The sequence below is a fragment of the Chelonia mydas genome, chromosome 9 (assembly GCF_015237465.2).
Source record: "Chelonia mydas isolate rCheMyd1 chromosome 9, rCheMyd1.pri.v2, whole genome shotgun sequence".
NCBI lineage: Eukaryota > Metazoa > Chordata > Testudines > Cheloniidae > Chelonia > Chelonia mydas.
Genome location: NC_057855.1, coordinates 32719180 through 32737253, shown reverse-complemented (window position 1 = coordinate 32737253; position 18074 = coordinate 32719180). Strand labels below are relative to the sequence as shown.

At 44.3% G+C, this 18074-nt stretch overlaps 2 protein-coding genes across 12 annotated transcripts in view; one reads left to right on the top strand and one right to left on the bottom strand.

Moving 5' to 3' along the window:
* Positions 1-9846, bottom strand: part of TRIP12 (thyroid hormone receptor interactor 12) — a 152733-nt gene extending 142887 nt beyond the window's left edge. For 3 of the 11 annotated variants that reach the window (XM_027817368.3, XM_043521917.1, XM_043521918.1), the window contains exon 1: positions 9705-9836. The gene's annotated coding sequence lies outside the window, so the exon portion shown is untranslated. Of the gene's footprint in view, positions 1-9397 lie in introns of all 11 variants that reach the window. The other 8 variants (XR_006283578.1, XM_037908811.2, XM_037908807.2 and 5 more) reach the window with 7 other exon arrangements.
* Positions 9847-9853: 7 nt separating this feature from the next.
* FBXO36 (F-box protein 36) overlaps positions 9854-18074 on the top strand; it is a 72981-nt gene continuing 64760 nt past the window's right edge. Inside the window, exon 1 of the mRNA XM_007055039.4 lies at positions 9854-10056. Within this exon, the coding sequence (XP_007055101.1) occupies positions 9961-10056 (96 nt within the window). The 5' untranslated portion in view covers positions 9854-9960. The remainder of the gene's footprint in view (positions 10057-18074) is intronic.

Here is an 18074-nt window from a genome sequence, read left to right as displayed (position 1 = left end):
AAATATTTTAATCCATTTAGCCTATCACAAACAATAGTAATTAACATTAATAGTTAATGAAATATAAAATCAGTTTAAGTAATGAGAATATGCTTTCAAATTTTATTCACAGATGAAGGGTGAAAATCTGACAATTGGGGAAGGGGGCTAAACATACCCAAGAAACTTCCTGGTTCAAGTAAACTAGGACGTGTTACTGTATCTGCAATGTGAGCATCAAGTGACACCAGATTAATTCTAACACCGTTCCAAACAAGATTGCCATCTATGCACTTTAGAACTGGCTCTAAAGGCTGAAGCCTTTGCTCTGACCAAGGCTTAAGTACATAGATTTTAACCAGAGAGACTATTTGGAACATTCACTCTAAAGCGATACTGAAGATCAAGGACGTGTCTAAAAGTGTCCATGATTTGGCAAATATCAAATCACTCCCCAAAATTCCTATATCCTAGCAAATAAGAAACTAACTCTAATATAACAGGCAGTATCGAAAGAATAAACTGATCTGAAGTCCTAGGAACAAACATTTATGTAAAAGAGAAACTGCTTGCAAAACCAGAAGTTTTTCCTTAATTTAAGAAAAAAGGAGCCAAGGTTTCAGGTTCTTGAATAAAAAGACAAGCTTCAATACTTGCGCTCTCTCACCTATATATTTCACATTACGCATAGATTATGTCAATCATTGTCTAAACTCGGAAGGATTAGATTTTTTTTTTGGTAAATGTTAATTTCATTATACAATCAAAAGTTTATAGATAGGTAACAGGAAAAATGCCACTTGAGAACTTTGTTTGACTTAAGAACAACAACTTCGTATATTTTGACATGTGATATGACAATTTATGTTTTAACAGCTATTAAGCGTTAACTTGTTGAATCTCAAGTCTACCATCATTAAATAATTGCCTAATGCACCAGTTTCTTACAACTGTGAAAATTTAAAATTGATAAAAAGCATCAAAAAATGCTTAAAAAAACATTGGTATTAATGATCAAAGTTATAAAAAAAATAAATGAATGTCAAGTTCAGTCAAGCCTACCTACACCTAATGGCAAATTTATCATTGACTAGTTTTGACTATTAGACCAGAGACTGTCCACATGCTGTAGTATTAAGGCCTTCTATTAAGCTCCAATTCAAAAGCCATACCAGAAAATCACCATATTCCAGGAAACGTATACAATCATCCACCATAGGCAGGGAAATCCTGTTGTTTGCCAAGCTTTTCCATACACAAATTTGATTCCCCCTCCCCGCCATCCCCCACTAACTTGACCCTCACCCTGAAAGCTAGTGGCATGATGTAAACCTTCATTCCCTGTTACATTAAAGTTCACTTTCTAAATTATATTTCTACCAAAATAATGTATTAGTAACAATCACAATGTTTATCCTGTTTTAGTTACTAATCCTAGCTAATTTTCATCATCCGATTATTTACTGGAAGATACCTATTACTCTACCCTATTGCCTATGCAGGGCTGTTCCCTGTAGTACAAGTTTTACTGCTTTGTCTCAAGTGGCTTATAATACTTTGCTTAAAGAGATGTCAGTTCAACAGCTGCAATTTAAGCCAGAAAAAGCTTCTTGAAAATGAGGCCTATTTTCTTTAAATGCCACCATATTATTTTTATTTGTGCCCTCCTGTATTACCCTAAATAATTCCTCTCCATCACTGGTATTAATTTATAAATACCTGAAAGGCAGTCATATCCACACACCACTTCTCTCCAGTTGCTGTTTATCCCATTAGTACACATCTACTTTTTTCCTCAAATAAATACCCACCTCCCAATCTTTTATCTTCCAATCTCACTCCCATTTGCTGATATCTTTGTGACAAAGATGAGTCCATAGATGAATGCAGTATTCTGGGTGCCGTGTCACCAAGATAATACAGAGATGTATTATCATCACCTTCCCTGCTCCATGACTTGACATATGTCTGCATCTGCAGCCCAGGAACTAAAAATACCACCATGCTGTATTACATTATGTGTGTCTAATTTACTGCCCATTACCCTCAAATGCTTATTAACACACTAGTATTTTACCAGTTTCTTGCTTTGAATTAGTTGTGTTTCCACACACCCGCACCCTCAGATGTAGGTCTGCATTTTCCCCAGAGATGAATTTAGTTTTAAGAATCTGTATATGAGATGGGTTGATTTCATGAAGGAGTAGTCCACACTGGAAATCAAACTAGAGCTAAAATGGATAAACTGCCACCTGATTAACACGTTGAAATGTTACCCATGTTTCATTGCTACACTTTGGACAAATTAAAAAAAAAAGTTATTGTTCAAAAAAAAAAAAAAAAAAAAAAAAAAAAAAACACACACTTCAAAATGAAGAAAGCGTACTCTGACTCAATCTCTTTGAGTCAATGAAACCAGTAGGCTTTTCCTTAAACGTTAAACTAAACTAGAGTTAAAATTGGAGCGAACTAGTGTCAGGAACATATGTAAATCTGATTAAGATACAGGACATTATTTTCAAATAGCTTCTGTACCACAGTGGTGAGATCAATAAGATTCACATTAAGTCTCACCTTCCCTTCCTGCCTCCCCGCCCAAAAAAGAAAAAAGGTCAGATTGAAAGCAGGCATTCAAGGAGGATGTGAAGTTAAATGTCTGTCCAGCCATTTTTATTTGTTTTGCTCCCTTCATTTACTTGCCTTTACTCTGTCCATGTGCTTGGTTCTACATTCAAGCAACCTTTGAGCTTCACAACTACACAAACTACTATCCCTTCACAAACTGCTATCTCTAAAAGCCCACTATGTTTAGCAGATCTTAGATTATAAGAAGTAGTACATGCCACTATGATTGGTAAGAACTATGTTAATAACATGAACATAAGACTAGCCATACTGGGTCAGATGAATGGTCCATCTACCCAGTATCCTGTCTTCTGCCAGTGCCAGATGCTTCAGAGGGAATGAACAGAACAGAGCAATCATCAAGTGATCCATCCTAAACCTCTGACCGCCAAAAGCTGGGCCTGGATGATGGGGACACCCAGAACATGGGGCTGCGTTCCTGGCCATCTTGCCTAAGAGCCACTGATAGACCTATTCTCCATGATCTGACCTAATTTTGTTTTGAACCCAGTTATACTTTTGCCAGGTGATGCTGCAAAGGTCAACTAGTTCCACAGGTTGACTGTATGTAGCGTGAAAAACTTCCTTTTAATTTTAAACCTGCTGCATATTAATCTCATTGGATGACCCCGGTTCTTGTGTTATGTAAGAAAATAACTAACACTTCCCTATTCGCTTTCTCCACACTATTCATGATTTTACAGATTTTTATCAGACCCCCCTCCCTTAGTCTTTTTTCTAAAATGACCAGTCCCCGTCCTTCTAGTCTCTCCATGTATGGAAGCTGTCCCCTAATCCTAATCATTTGTTGTCCTTTTCCAATTCCAATACATATTTTTTGAGGTGGGACAACCAGAGCAGCATGCAGCATTCAAAGTATGGTTATACCATGGATTTATGTAGTGGCATTATATGTTGTGTCTTATCATCGATCCCTTTCCTAATGGTGTCTAAAATTGTTAGCTTTTTGGACTGCTGCTACATGTTGACTGAATGTTTTCAGAGAACTAGGACTCCAAGATCTGAGTGGTAACTGATCATTTTGACCCCATCATTGTCTATGTACAGTTGGGATGTTACTCCAGTGTGCATTACTTGGCACTTAACATTGAATTTCATCTGCCATTTTGTCACCCAGTTTTGTGAGATCCTTTTGTAATTCTGCAGTCAGCTTTGGACTTAACCATATGTGAACGCTGCCACCTTATTGTTTACCTCTTTTTCCATATTCCAACATATAAAATTGTACTGACCTGCAGTCAATCACCAGTCTCAAGGATTATCAACAATATACCTATTCTTAAGAGTCTAGTGCCTGTCATTTACAGGCAGCCTTAGGAAAGTTTTCTAACCTCCCCCCCTCCGCCTTTTTTTTAGTCACTATATTGAAATATGCTCATTTTCACCTTTACACTTACATGGATACCATACAATAAAAGGGAATTTGTGCAGTTAGTAAAATGTACATATCTTTAGAACAATGAACATCTTGTTTTCCAGAAATTTTTTTGGAAGAGTTCATAGTGAACCTGGAATCAGAGATTATGTGGAATCAGGTGAGTGACCAGATACCTCAGCCTCCACTTTCAAATACCAATACTTTCTGGAACCCCATGTTCAAAACCCAAGGAGGATGACTTAGCCCTTCAGTTTTCTGAGGGAGATAATTGCAGAAGACTCAATACACAGTAAAATTCAGTCTTCTGGATAAGACCTTAGAAAAGTACTCCTGTCTGTTCAGCATGGACATTAAGAATCCTTCACCCCACCCCCACCAAATGTACAAGCATCCTTTACTAAAGACAACCCTCTTCTCACTATTGTAAAATTTTGTTGCTTGCAGATGTGTTGCCTCCCCTCCACCCAAGAAACAGACAGCAGCTATATTATTAGCCATCAAGATAATGTGTCATTTTGTAAGCTGTAGGAACTGAACACCTGTTAAATTAAGTTAACAAATGTGTGGATGCAGTCAGATTCAGAACTTTGCCTTCTGGTGTAAAAATAAATAAATAAAGCTATTACGGAGTTTCTAATTGAATACTAAATGCCAACAGCTCTACCAGACAATACTTAACTAGCTTTCCAAGCACTAATTAACCATATCTGTTTGGGGTGATGGGGAACAGAGAAAATGATGCAAGGCTCAAAAGATTAGAATATTTGTTAAGTACAGTATTTGCAACACCATCTCATATTACATTCAAATGTTTTCAGTAAGTGTGTCTTGAACCGAAGTCAGCCACTTTGTACCTAGTTTTCCAATAATCTTGATAGCACTATTAATTAGCAGTAGTATCAATCCTCCTCCTTATACACATTACAAATATGGCTGAATTCTGTACTGGGTGATATGCAAGAGATTAAGGTCACTGGTCTCAGTAAGCACATTGCAAAAAATTGCTACTAGACTCCCTATCCATAGACAATTTGGTTATGTGTGCTAAAACATGAGTTGCCAGATGGAAGTAAAGACAATTCCACTAATTGCACATTTGCATAGCCAAAGCAGCCAAGTTCTTCCAACCCGATAAGAAAGGGCTATTATATGGCAGGATGGAAAATTTGTCCACACAAAACTGATTGCCCCAATCACCTGAATATCATTCATTTAAAGAGACTAGTTAACTAAGTCACACTCTTAAAATTGACAGCACATTTGATATCATAAAGAAACGTTACTAGAAATGTTCTATTTACAGAATACTGCTGATTTCAAGTTTTATAACTGGCTTTTGTTTCATGATTGTCTTTGGCAGAATGTTGTTTTTATCAGAAACAGATGCTTATTCTCAAGCGTGAGAAGTGAAGATACTTTCCTACCATAGGAAACATAGGACTTCATGTAAAGTGCAGGAGCTGGGAATTCAAGGAAGAAAGAGGTACCTAAAGACTAAGCCCATGCCACTTTCAGCTTTTCCAGATAGCAATAGCTAGCTGATGGCTCTTGTAGGAAAATCCTCAAACATATAACTGATTCATGATATACTGCTCTACATGTAGTATTAAGAGCTAGTTCATAATAAAATTTACTTCAAAACATGTAGACAAAGCTAAGACTCCTTAACCATGAAATCTTATTATAACAATGCCACTGCCTTCTTTGAGCAATAGCAGAACCAGGAAAGGACAGTTACAGTTCAGGTCTACTACTGCTAAGTAATCTACAATGGACACACACTTGGATATCATTCCTGCATCTCAAATAGCTTTACAAAGAAGGTAAATATTGGCCCCATTATACAAGTAGGGAAGCTGAACCAGAGAGGTGACATGATTTGCCATGAGATCCAGTACACCACTGGCAGAGGTTAAACTAAGGAACAGAATCCAGGTCTCCTGAGTTCCTGTCCAATTGACAGTGCACTGTATTACACTGCCTTCACATTAAGAGCCCACCTTACCCTACCCCAGAAATGCCTCTTGAGATATTACAGGGCTCTATTGGCCTCAGTTATGTTTACTGGTTTATAGAGGTGTCTTCGGAATCTGTATATAGGTGTGGCATCACTGAAATAGCAGAAACAAAGGATATATCTTTTAGAATGTTACAATGTAAATAAATTATGACAAGCAGTACCCACCATTTAATAGGTTTCTTAAGTGGTTATAAGTTATGTTACTTAGCCTTTGGAATCTTTAATCCTTAGTTGTTACAGCATATTGTTTAGCAAAACTACCAAAGCTGTATTTAGGGCCCATCTACCCTACAAATACAAGCTCCTGAACCACAACATATAGCACAGAGACATTCTATCCATGTTCCCAACTAAACTAGATAACATGGTTTAAGGGGACAACTGTTCTATAGTCAGATTATCTTACTGGTTCTATTAGTAGTGTAAATAGGCCTCAAAGTCTTAAGGATCTGACAACGAAAAAGAGGCAAGCAAGAAAACTCAAAGCTGATTTTTTTAAACCTTTTCTGCCTAGACATTGCAATATATCACCCACTGTTTAGAGGCTTTTGCAATTCATGTTTTGTTATCCAAGGCTTTGCATCTTAGATACAATTAGACATTTCCTTGCTTTTGAAGATTCATCAGACTAAATGTTATCTTAGTGTGCTTTCAGGGTCTAGTTTTGAAGAGATAAATAATCCCGTCACAGAAACAAAACACTGGCACCTAGCCTGTGGTCCCTGGCTGGAGTAGTACTTAATTGGTTCCATTCTTTCCTCTGAAAGAGGAGCATTAGCTGATCTATAAAATCCTGAAAATTCTGGGGTCTTTGCTGTGCTGAAGCTGTCAATATGGTGTCTTAAACAGCTGTTTGTTCATAGCCCCTGAATGTTAACCATCTTGAGGTTTGAGATTATGCTTTCTCGGGAAGAGCGACAGCGATGCAAATTCATTTCTCAAGTTGGTCTGACAACCAGTGAATGAAATGATGAGACAGCCCATCTCTTTTCCTCAGGCTTCTAAGGATGGGAGGCTTTGTGGGTGCAGCAAGTTTTGGAGGACGCATTCTTTCATTTTATAGAAGGAACATAAATGTACGTGCACCTGAAGCGCATAGCTGAAAGCCTTTTAGAAATTTAGTAAGTGTGGTAAATAAAAGTTAAAGCTTATCACACAGTTTGTTAGACCATTTTGAATACTGCTTAGTAATAAGTTGTCACAATAGACTGCCTTATTTACAATATTTACTCACTAAAATATTGCTTTTAGGCTCATTGTACTCATCTGACAATTTTAGCCTTTTAATATGTTATGCTTAAAGTTAAACAAACCGTCACTTATCAGACACTTTAAAAAACTCATTAAGAATATAAATATTGAGAATTCAGTTGTCTTTAAAAAGACAGCCACCAAACCTCAGAACTCCTGTGGAGGAGAGGGGAAAAAAGGAAAATAGGGCACAAAGTGGAAATAATGACCTCCTTAATTACAAGACTGTTAGCGGCTGCTTGACTTACACATATTTCTACCTGTACATATGCAGAGACAAACCAAATCTTATTCATTCTGAGGAAAACTCCTTCGTTTTTTATTTTTAATTTAGTTTTTAAAGTTTCTCTCTCTTGTGATAAAGGATTTGGCTGTGTGTTTCAATTCAGTATCCCTTATTCAAGTTGCCTTGTCAAAAGATGACAGCCCTGAGAACTCCATGAAACTCAATATTTAAGCATAAACGTAAGCTTATGCTCTCAAATAGAGAAATTCAGAGAGTCACCCTCTTCAAGTAAACTCCTATGATGTGGCCTTAAATCCAGTGTATCAATACTGCTGCTGAACAGGATGAAGAAAGACGACTGTTTACACTGAAACTCACCCTGAATTAGGATGATTAGTGGATGGTTGTACATATCAAAACCACCCTGAAAACAAACCGAACGCACTCTAAAAGCATTTCCAAACCGTATGCCAGACTTACGGGGTGAATTTAGGCCAATGTCAAGCTCTCATTTCTTTCCCCTTGTATAAATGCGACACAATCGAGCCGCACATGCAGGCCTCTCTCTCTCTCTATTTCAGGCAGGACCTTTGTTCCATACGTTGATGTTTTTCCCCCAAAGCCCGTGACACGACTTTCCACTTTTCCCCCTATTATTTTCCGGTTCACAGTCTAGACTTTCAGACTCCCGATCCCTTAAAACACCCAACTGCGGAGAAACCCGATGAGCCAGTGCATTAGGAGGCGGGGGGAGGGGGAACAATAAAAAAGTTGAACAGCAGGAAGATGGGCCTGCAGGTCTGGTAAAAGCCCCGGCATCGGTTTGTTTAACAGCCCCAGACAGCCAGGGCAGCAGATAGGAAGGGATCGGCGTGAGTAGCGTGAGCACCCCCCCCACACAAAAATCTTCACGGCTCCCCAATACCCAGCCACTCTCACCGATACAGTATCACGGGACTAGCAGTAAGGGGGGTGACGGGGGAAGAGAGAATTTACGTGTGAGCATTATGCAAACAAACGGCAGGACCAAGGGACTGGTTACTTCACTGAAAGCAACAAAAATGAAGAGAGGGGAAAAAAAGGGGGGAGGGGGGAATCAGCTCTGAACCGATGCGGGTAGAAATAATCCTCTCGTGGGTAGTCAGTATTGTAACTCGAATCAACACCCTCTCCCCTCGCCTGGGAAATATGGACGGCGGCTGATTATTTTGCCTTTTCTTTCTCCGACTGGGTTTTTGTTGCTTTTATAAAAAAGGTGACTCGATAGCGCCTTAAAAATAAGTATAACAACAACAGGGAAAGGGGGCTTATGGGGGGAGGCAAATACAAATCTGGTTCAGTAGCGTCAACCCTGACACTAGCCTTTTGTATTAGCAACTACCCAGGCCACAGAGCTAGTCGTAGCTGGTGCAGAGAAGAGTCCTCCACCTTGGGGCTCCAGGCTGTCGGGAGCATTGTGTGAGGCACGGATTGGGGGCAGCTTCTCCCCCTCCCCCCGTTAATATTTTGGGGGCGGCGGGGGTGCATTGAAGTCGGCTTCCAGTGGCTGCTTGGCCATTTTGTCAGCTCCATTTCTACCACCTCCACCCCCTCATCCCTTCCTCAGTGAGGCCTCACCACCAGAATCCCATTATTAAACCCAGGGCCCTCTTCGCCCTTCTACCCCCTTGGCCTCTCCCCCGATCATTACACCTCCCCCCAGGCCCCAACACTCACTCCCCCACAAACAATGCCTGGGATGGCGCGTCTCCCCTCCCCCCTGCCCCGGGAAGGGCAGCTGAGCTCATACCGGGGGTGACACAACGGGCCTGACCAAGCCAGCCTAGGGCAGTTGAGGGGGCCCAGCGCCCCACTCACATCCTCAGTGCCTAGGAAAAGGGAGAGGAGCCCCATGTACCTAGTTTGTCCCGATGCGGCCTCCGCAGACGCTCCGTGCCACCCCAGCAGCAGCTTCCCTTCCCTTCAATTATCAGCTGAAGCCGCAGCACCGACCAGCGCGCCGTCCGCTTCCGCAGCCGAACCCCTTCCAGTGGCACAGGGGGAGGCTGGGAACTACTTTACCCCCCCAAAGGGGCCCGCAGCCCCTACCCGTCCCCCCTGCCTAAAGGCGCTCCCCCTGCCCGGCTGGCCGCCCCCCGCGAAGCCCCCGGACCGGCGGTTTGCTCGTCCTGCTTCCCTGCGCTGCCAGGCGTTTCTTGGCCTACCGAGCGGTATCCTTCCGCCGGGGTCGTCACCCCTGGGTCCATGCAAGTATTTCCCCTCAGGTCAGGGGGGCTGGAGGGACGGTTTTTACCAACTAAGGGGTGTATAGGACCCTCCTCGCCGCTGGGGCGAAGACCCCGCTGGTCTAGAGCGTTAATATCGACCCGGCCCCTTTAAGAGGGGGCTGGGCTCCCAGTGACCTCTCGTGATGCCCGCCCCTTCCTGGTTGCCATAGTCACCTCTTGCCAGCGTCCCAAAATGGCGTCTCTACTGGAGGAGAACCTGTTCGAGGCCCGTGCGCAGGCCCCGGCCCCCAGCAAGGACTTCTACCAGCTGATCGTCACCCAGAAGGAGGTGGGTGAACGAAGGAAGGAGGCCCTGCCTGTGGCCTCCGCCAGCGCCCCCATCCCACTGCCAGCTGCCCACCGGGCTGTTGCTGCTCCGGCTCGCACGCAGATGAGGCAACTCAACGGGCTGTCGGGGCAACCCGCAGCTTGGGGATGGTCCACGGATCTGTCACCGGTCGGGAATCCAGAGGGGGGCCTGGCAAAGGACGTTGACTAGGAGTCGGGCAGGCGGGTGGGGAAACACCACTAAAGGTTGGCCCAGAGGGGCGGAGGGCACGTAGGATTCCTAAGCGTCACTGAAACGTGCTTGTGAATGTATGGAAAAGCATTGCCTGGGGTAAAACTCACTGACCAAGTATCCGGGGAGGTGGGGGGTATCATCACTGAATGGGATCTGAGTAGTAGTGCATGTAAAGCATGTGAGATCTGAGGATCCACTACGCATTGGAAGATATCCCCAGTAAGAAATTCAGGGGTAAAATAGGAAAGTCACCAACTGAGTATGAAAAAGTGTTGCAGAGTGATGATTCAGTAACCTTGAAAACATTCCACAGTTGCATGAGATACTGTGACCCTGAAAAAAAATACAGAACAAATTAAGGGACCTTCAAAGACTGTCACAAATAAGTGATCCAGTGATTAGAGAAAACAACACAATGCTGAGAAAAGTCACAATGCTTTTCCTAAGGAAAAGCAAGTTTTAAAGGAGCTGGAACAAACAATTTACAGGCAAATCAGTAGCTTTCCATTGAAATATCCTGCCAGGAAGGTGAAGTGAATAGCTAAGAAGAATTAATCTGCCTGTCCTGGGACAGGAATCCAATACATTTTCATAATCTTACAGGATAATACATGTCAAGACACTTCTTTGGCAGGTTAGTTAGAATTTTATTTCTCTGGTAACGTCCAGGGGTGGTTCAGAAGAGTGTTCAGAATAATCCTGAGTGAGATTTTAAGTGTCTTATTGAAACATACTGCAAAATCCTTTATCACAAGAGTAAGACTGATGCCTTAAAACTGCTTTAAAATTAATCTCCAATAAGAGAGTCGCCCCAGCAAATGATGGGACTACTTTCCACTTCTTTAAAGATGTACTTCAGGTTTGTTTCATGTTTACCCTAAATTTGACTGGGTTTGATCTTGAAAGTAAAGGTATTGCATGGAGAGAGCAGGTGCAAGATATGAATACTGAGCTCTGTCTCAGGCTGTGTGTATCAGTTTTAATGTTGTGAGATTTCAAAAATAATATGCTAAGTGAGATTTTAATGGTCTCATTGAAACACCTAGCCAAATTTTTTGTCACAAGAAGGAGATACTTTTTACATGTCATTAAAACTAATCCAAAACGACAAAGATGTCTTCCCTCCAATTGGGTGAGAGTTGGCAGGCCTGTAAAATAAGCTAACCAAAATTGAATCTATTACTCCAAATGAATAGAATTCCAAGCTTTGATCTTTATTTCCCACATGTTTTTTCTTTTGATTAGTTTTCTTTTAAAAGTGCCACTATAGGTAATTGTTGGTTGTTTTTTTCCCCAATGAATATGAAAGTATACTAGTCAACAGTAGCAACAAAAATAGTTAAAATTTCAAAACAGTTTCAGTTACTTCTTTCTGAAAAATTCTGTTTTGAGGCTGAAATTTCCACATTGGGTGTCTGACTAAGATGATTTTAAAAAAATGTTCATTACATTCTGCCATTTTTAAAATATATATATATATATATATATATAGTTGCCTCATTATGACATGAGCACTTTGGCAATATTTGGCCCCCTGAGAGTTGTTTCAGTTGGGTAGAGAAATTGATGATGGAGTCAGATATTTCTTTGATGTAATCTGTTTATTTATTAGGAATGTACAAATATCTGTTTCCCTAAACACAGCAGGAATTAACCAGCAAGACATAGTTACTTTGCTCACAATTCCAAGTCCCTTTCTACCCAGCACTTAGCACAAAAAGCGCTCTCTTGCTCGCTCGCTCTCGACTTTTTCTCAGGGCCATGCTCCAACTGCTTGTTCCGCTGTCTTCTTTTCTGTGTCTGTTTCTGTGGTGTTTAAGGGTATGTCTACACTACGGAATAAGGCTGAATTTATAGAAGTCGGTTTTTTAGAAATCGGTTTTATATATTCGAGTGTGTGTGTCCCCACAGAAAATGCTCTAAGTGCATTAAGTGCATTAACTTGGCGGAGTGCTTCCACAGTACCGAGGCTAGAGTCGACTTCCGGAGCGTTGCACTGTGGATAGCTATCCCACAGTTCCCGCAGTCTCCGCTGCCCATTGGAATTCTGGGTTGAGATCCCAATGCCTGATGGGGCTAAAACATTGTCGCGGGTGGTTCTGGGTACATATCGTCAGGCCCCCCTTCCCTCCCTCCCTCCGTGAAAGCAAGGGCAGACAATCGTTTCGCGCCTTTTTTCCTGAGTTACCTGTGCAGACGCCATACCACGGCAAGCATGGAGCCCGCTCAGGTAACCGTCACCGTATGTCTCCTCGGTGCTGGCAGACACGGTACGGCATTGCTACACAGTAGCAGCAATCCATTGCCTTCTGGCAGTGGACGGTACAATATGACTGGTAGCCGTCCTCGTCGTGTCCGAGGTGCTCCTGGCCACGTCAGCCGGGAGCGCCTGGGCAGACATGGGCGCAGGGACTAAATTTCGAGTGACTTGACCAGGTCATTCTCTTTAGTCCTGCAGTCAGTCCTATTGAACCGTCTTATGGTGAGCAGGCAGGCGATACGGATTGCTAGCAGTCGTACTGTACCATCTTCTGCCGGGCAGGCAAGAGATGATGATGGCTAGCAGTCGTATTGTACCATCTTCTGCCGGGCAGGCAAGAGATGAGGATGGCTAGCAGTCGTACTGTACCATCTTCTGCCGAGCAGCCATGAGATGTGGATGGCATGCAGTCCTTCTGCACCGTCTGCTGCCAGCTAAAGATGTAAAAGATAGATGGAGTGGATCAAAACAAGAAATAGACCAGATTTGTTTTGTACTCATTTGCTTCCCCCCCTCCCCTGTCTAGGGGACTCATTCCTCTAGGTCACACTGCAGTCACTCACAGAGAAGGTGCAGCGAGGTAAATCTAGCCATGTATCAATCAGAGGCCAGGTTAACCTCCTTGTTCCAATAAGAACAATAACTTAGGTGTACCATTTCTTATTGGAACCCTCCGTGAAGTCCTGCCTGAAATACTCCTTGATGTAAAGCCACCCCCTTTGTTGATTTTTAGCTCCCTGAAGCCAACCCTGTAAGCCGTGTCGTCAGTCGCCCCTCCCTCCGTCAGAGCAACGGCAGACAATCGTTCCGCATCTTTTTTCTGTGCAGACGCCATACCAAGGCAAGCATGGAGGCCGCTCAGCTCACTTTGGCAATTAGGAGCACATTAAACACCACACGCATTATCCAGCAGTATACGCAGCACCAGAACCTGGCAGAGCGATACCGGGCGAGGAGGCGACGTCAGCGCGGTCACGTGAGTGATCAGGACACGGACACAGATTTCTCTGAAAGCATGGGCCCTGCCAATGCATGCATCATGGTGCTAATGGGGCAGGTTCATGCTGTGGAACGCCGATTCTGGGCTCGGGAAACAAGCACAGACTGGTGGGACCGCATAGTGTTGCAGGTCTGGGACGATTCCCAGTGGCTGCGAAACTTTCGCATGCGTAAGGGCACTTTCATGCAACTTTGTGACTTGCTTTCCCCTGCCCTGAAGCGCATGAATACCAAGATGAGAGCAGCCCTCACAGTTGAGAAGTGAGTGGCGATAGCCCTGTGGAAGCTTGCAACGCCAGACAGCTACCGGTCAGTTGGGAATCAATTTGGAGTGGGCAAATCTACTGTTGGGGCTGCTGTGATGCAAGTAGCCCACACAATCAAAGATCTGCTGATATCAAGGGTAGTGACCCTGGGAAATGTGCAGGTCATAGTGGATGGCTTTGCTACAATGGGATTCCCTAACTGTGGTGGAGCCATAGACGGAACCCATATCCCTATCTTGGCACCGGAGCACCAAGCCGCCGAATACATAAACCGCAAGAGGTACTTTTCAATAGTGCTGCAAGCTCTGGTGGATCACAAGGGACGTTTCACCAACATCAACGTGGGATGGCCGGGAAAGGTACATGACGCTCCCATCTTCAGGAACTCTGGTCTGTTTCAAAAGCTGCAGGAAGGGACTTTATTCCCAGACCAGAAAATAACTGTTGGGGATGTTGAAATGCCTATATGTATCCTTGGGGACCCAGCCTACCCCTTAATGCCATGGCTCATGAAGCTGTACACAGGCAGCCTGGACAGTAGTCAGGAGCTGTTCAACTACAGGCTGAGCAAGTGCAGAATGGTGGTAGAATGTGCATTTGGACGTTTAAAGGCGCGCTGGCGCAGTTTACTGACTCGCTTAGACCTCAGCGAAACCAATATTCCCACTGTTATTACTGCTTGCTGTGTGCTCCACAATATCTGTGAGAGTAAGGGGGAGACGTTTATGGCGGGGTGGGAGGTTGAGGCAAATCGCCTGGCTGCTGGTTACGCGCAGCCAGACACCAGGGCGGTTAGAAGAGCACAGGAGGGCGCGGTACGCATCAGAGAAGCTTTGAAAACAAGTTTCATGACTGGCCAGGCTACGGTGTGAAAGTTCTGTTTGTTTCTCCTTGATGAAACCCCCTGCCCCTTGGTTCACTTTACTTCCGTGTAAGCTAACCACCCTCCCCTCCTCCCTTCAATCACCGCTTGCAGAGGCAATAAAGTCATTGTTGCTTCACATTCATGCATTCTTTATTCATTCATCACACAAACAGGGGGATGACTACCAAGGTGGCCCAGGAGGGGTGGTGGAGGAGGGAAGGAAAATGCCACACAGCACTTTAAAAGTTTACAACTTTAAAATTTATTGAATGCCAGCCTTCTTTTTTTTGGGCAATCCTCTGTGGCGGAGTGGCTGGTTGGCCGGTGGCCCCCCCACCGCGTTCTTGGGCGTCTGGGTGTGGAGGCTATGGAACTTGGGGAGCAGGGCGGTTGGTTACGCGGGGCTGTAGTGGCAGTCTGTGCTCCAGCTGCCTTTGCTGCAGCTCAACCATACACTGGAGCATACTGGTTTGGTCCTCCAGCAGCCTCAGCATTGAATCCTGCCTCCTCTCATCACGCTGCCGCCACATTTGAGCTTCAGCCCTCTCTTCAGCCCGCCACTTACTCTCTTCAGCCCGCCACCTCTCCTCCCGGTCATTTTGTGCTTTCCTGCACTCTGACATTATTTGCCTCCACGCATTCGTCTGTGCTCTGTCAGTGTGGGAGGACAGCATGAGCTCGGAGAACATTTCATCTCGAGTGCGTTTTTTTTTCTTTCTAATCTTCACTAGCCTCTGGGAAGGAGAAGATCCTGTGATCATTGAAACACATGCCGCTGGTGGAGAAAAAAAGAGGGACAGCGGTATTTAAAAAGACACATTTTATAAAACACTGGCTACACTCTTTCAGGGTAAACCTTGCTGTTAACATTACATACATAGCACATGTGCTTTCGTTACAAGGTCGCATTTTGCCTCCCCCCACCGCATGGCTACCCCCTCAACCCTCCCCCCTCCCTGTGGCTAACAGCGGGGAACATTTCTGTTTAGCCACAGGCAAACAGCCCAGCAGGAATGGGCTCCTCTGAGTGTCCCCTGAAGAAAAGCACTCTATTTCAACCAGGTGACCATGGATTATATCTCACTCTCCTGAGGATAACACAGAGAGATAAAGAACGGATGTTGTTTGAACGCCAGCAAACATACACTGCAATGCTTTGTTGTACAATGATTCCCGAGTACGTGTTACTGGCCTGGAGTGGTAAAGTGTCCTACCATGAAGGACGCAATAAGGCTGCCCTCCCCAGAAACCTTTTGCAAAGGCTTTGGGAGTATATCCAAGAGAGCCGCGAATGCCAGGGCAAAGTAATCCTTTCACATGCTTGCTTTTAAACCATGTATAGTATTTTAAAAGGTACACTCACCGGAGGTCCCTTCTCCACCTGCTGGGTCCAGGAGGCAGCCTTGGGTGGGTTCGGGGGGTACTGGCTCCAGCTCCAGGGTGAGAAACAGTTCCTGGCTGTCGGGAAAACCGGTTTCTCCGCTTGCTTGCTGTGAGCTATCTACAACCTCATCATCATCTTCTTCGTCCCCAAAACCTGCTTCCGTATTGCCTCCATCTCCATTGAAGGAGTCAAACAACATGGCTGGGGTAGTGGTGGCTGAACCCCCTAAAATGGCATGCAGCTCATCATAGAAGCGGCATGTTTGGGGCTTTGACCCGGAGCGGCCGTTTGCCTCTCTGGTTTTCTGGTAGGCTTGCCTCAGCTCCTTCAGTTTCACGCGGCACTGCTTCGGGTCCCTGTTATGGCCTCTGTCCTTCATGCCCTGGGAGATTTTGACAAAGGTTTTGGCATTTCGAAAACTGGAACGGAGTTCTGATAGCACAGATTCCTCTCCCCACACAGCGATCAGATCCCGTACCTCCCGTTCGGTCCATGCTGGAGCTCTTTTGCGATTCTGGGACTCCCTGATGGTCACCTCTGCTGATGAGCTCTGCATGGTCACCTGCAGCTTGCCACGCTGGCCAAACAGGAAATGAGATTCAAAAGTTCGCGGTTCTTTTCCTGTCTACCTGGCCAGTGCATCTGAGTTGAGAGTGCTGTCCAGAGCGGTCAAAATGGAGCACTCTGGGATAGCTCCCGGAGGCCAATACCATCGAATTGTGTCCACAGTACCCCAAATTCGAGCCGGCAAGGCCGATTTAAGTGCTAATCCACTTGTCAGGGGTGGAGTAAGGAAATCGATTTTAAGAGCCCTTTAAGTCGAAATAAAGGGCTTCATCGTGTGGACGGGTGCAGGTTTACATCGATTTAATGCTGCTAAATTCGACCTAAAGTCCTAGTGTAGACCAGGGCTATCACTGCTTCCCTGTAACACACACCACTCGAGTCCAATCAAACCCTGTCCCAAGATCACAGAGGGACCTCCTGCCACATGGCTAAAACCTACTCCAACCTTGGGCGTGGCTTTATTCTGGGCAAAGGCCCCTATCGTTTCATCCATCTATTCTATAAAGTAGCTCAATTGTTCTTTACATTTTTCCCAAAATGAAGGGCAGCTGTTAATATCCAGCAGTTTCAATGAGGTTTAACCCAACCCATAACAATATCTTTTTTTAACCTCTATTTTTTTCACGTAGATATCCTGAAAAGAACTTCAGGTAGATTTTTTTTTTTTAAAGGCAGTGGTTTGGTAATTCAAAATGAGGCCAGATCTTGTAAATATTTACCTGTCTGCATAACTTTAAGCATGTGAATAGCCCCATAGAAGTCAGTGGAACTACTACGTGTGCGTAAAGGTAGGAATGTTTACAGGATAAGAGCCTTAGCATAAAGTTAGTCCTCCTTGATGTATAGTTGCTCAGCATGCTTTGAAAAATTTTGTTTTGATTTCATAAAGTTATGACTATTTGAATGACTGCTTTGAGCATGCAGAGCAGTGTGACAAAGTTCCTGCTCTAGCTTGGTGGGTCTTGCACTTATTGGCGGATTTGCTCACCTTAGAGCTTCACGGCAGCCCTCAGCTTGGCCGTTTTTCTGAATTCACAGTCCAGGTCAACTCCTCCTGTGTCTGACCAGGAGTTGGGAGGATTTGGGGGGAACCCAGGCCCGCCCTTTACTCCGGGTTCCAGCCCCGGGCCCTGTGGAATACAGCTGTCTAGAGTGCCTCCTGGAACAGCTGTGCAACAGCTACAACTCCCTGGGTTACTTCCCCATGGCCTCCTCCCAACACTTTCTTTATCCTCACCATAGGACCTTCCTCCTGGTGTCTGATAATGCTTGTACACCTCAGTCCTCCAACAGTCCGTGTTCTCACTCTCATCTCCTAGTGCCTCTTGCTCCCAGCTCCTCACAGGCACACCATAAACTGAAGTGAGCTCCTTTTTAAAACCCAGGTGCCCTGATTAGCCTGCCTTAATTGATTCTAGCAGCTTCTTGATTGGCTGCAGGTGT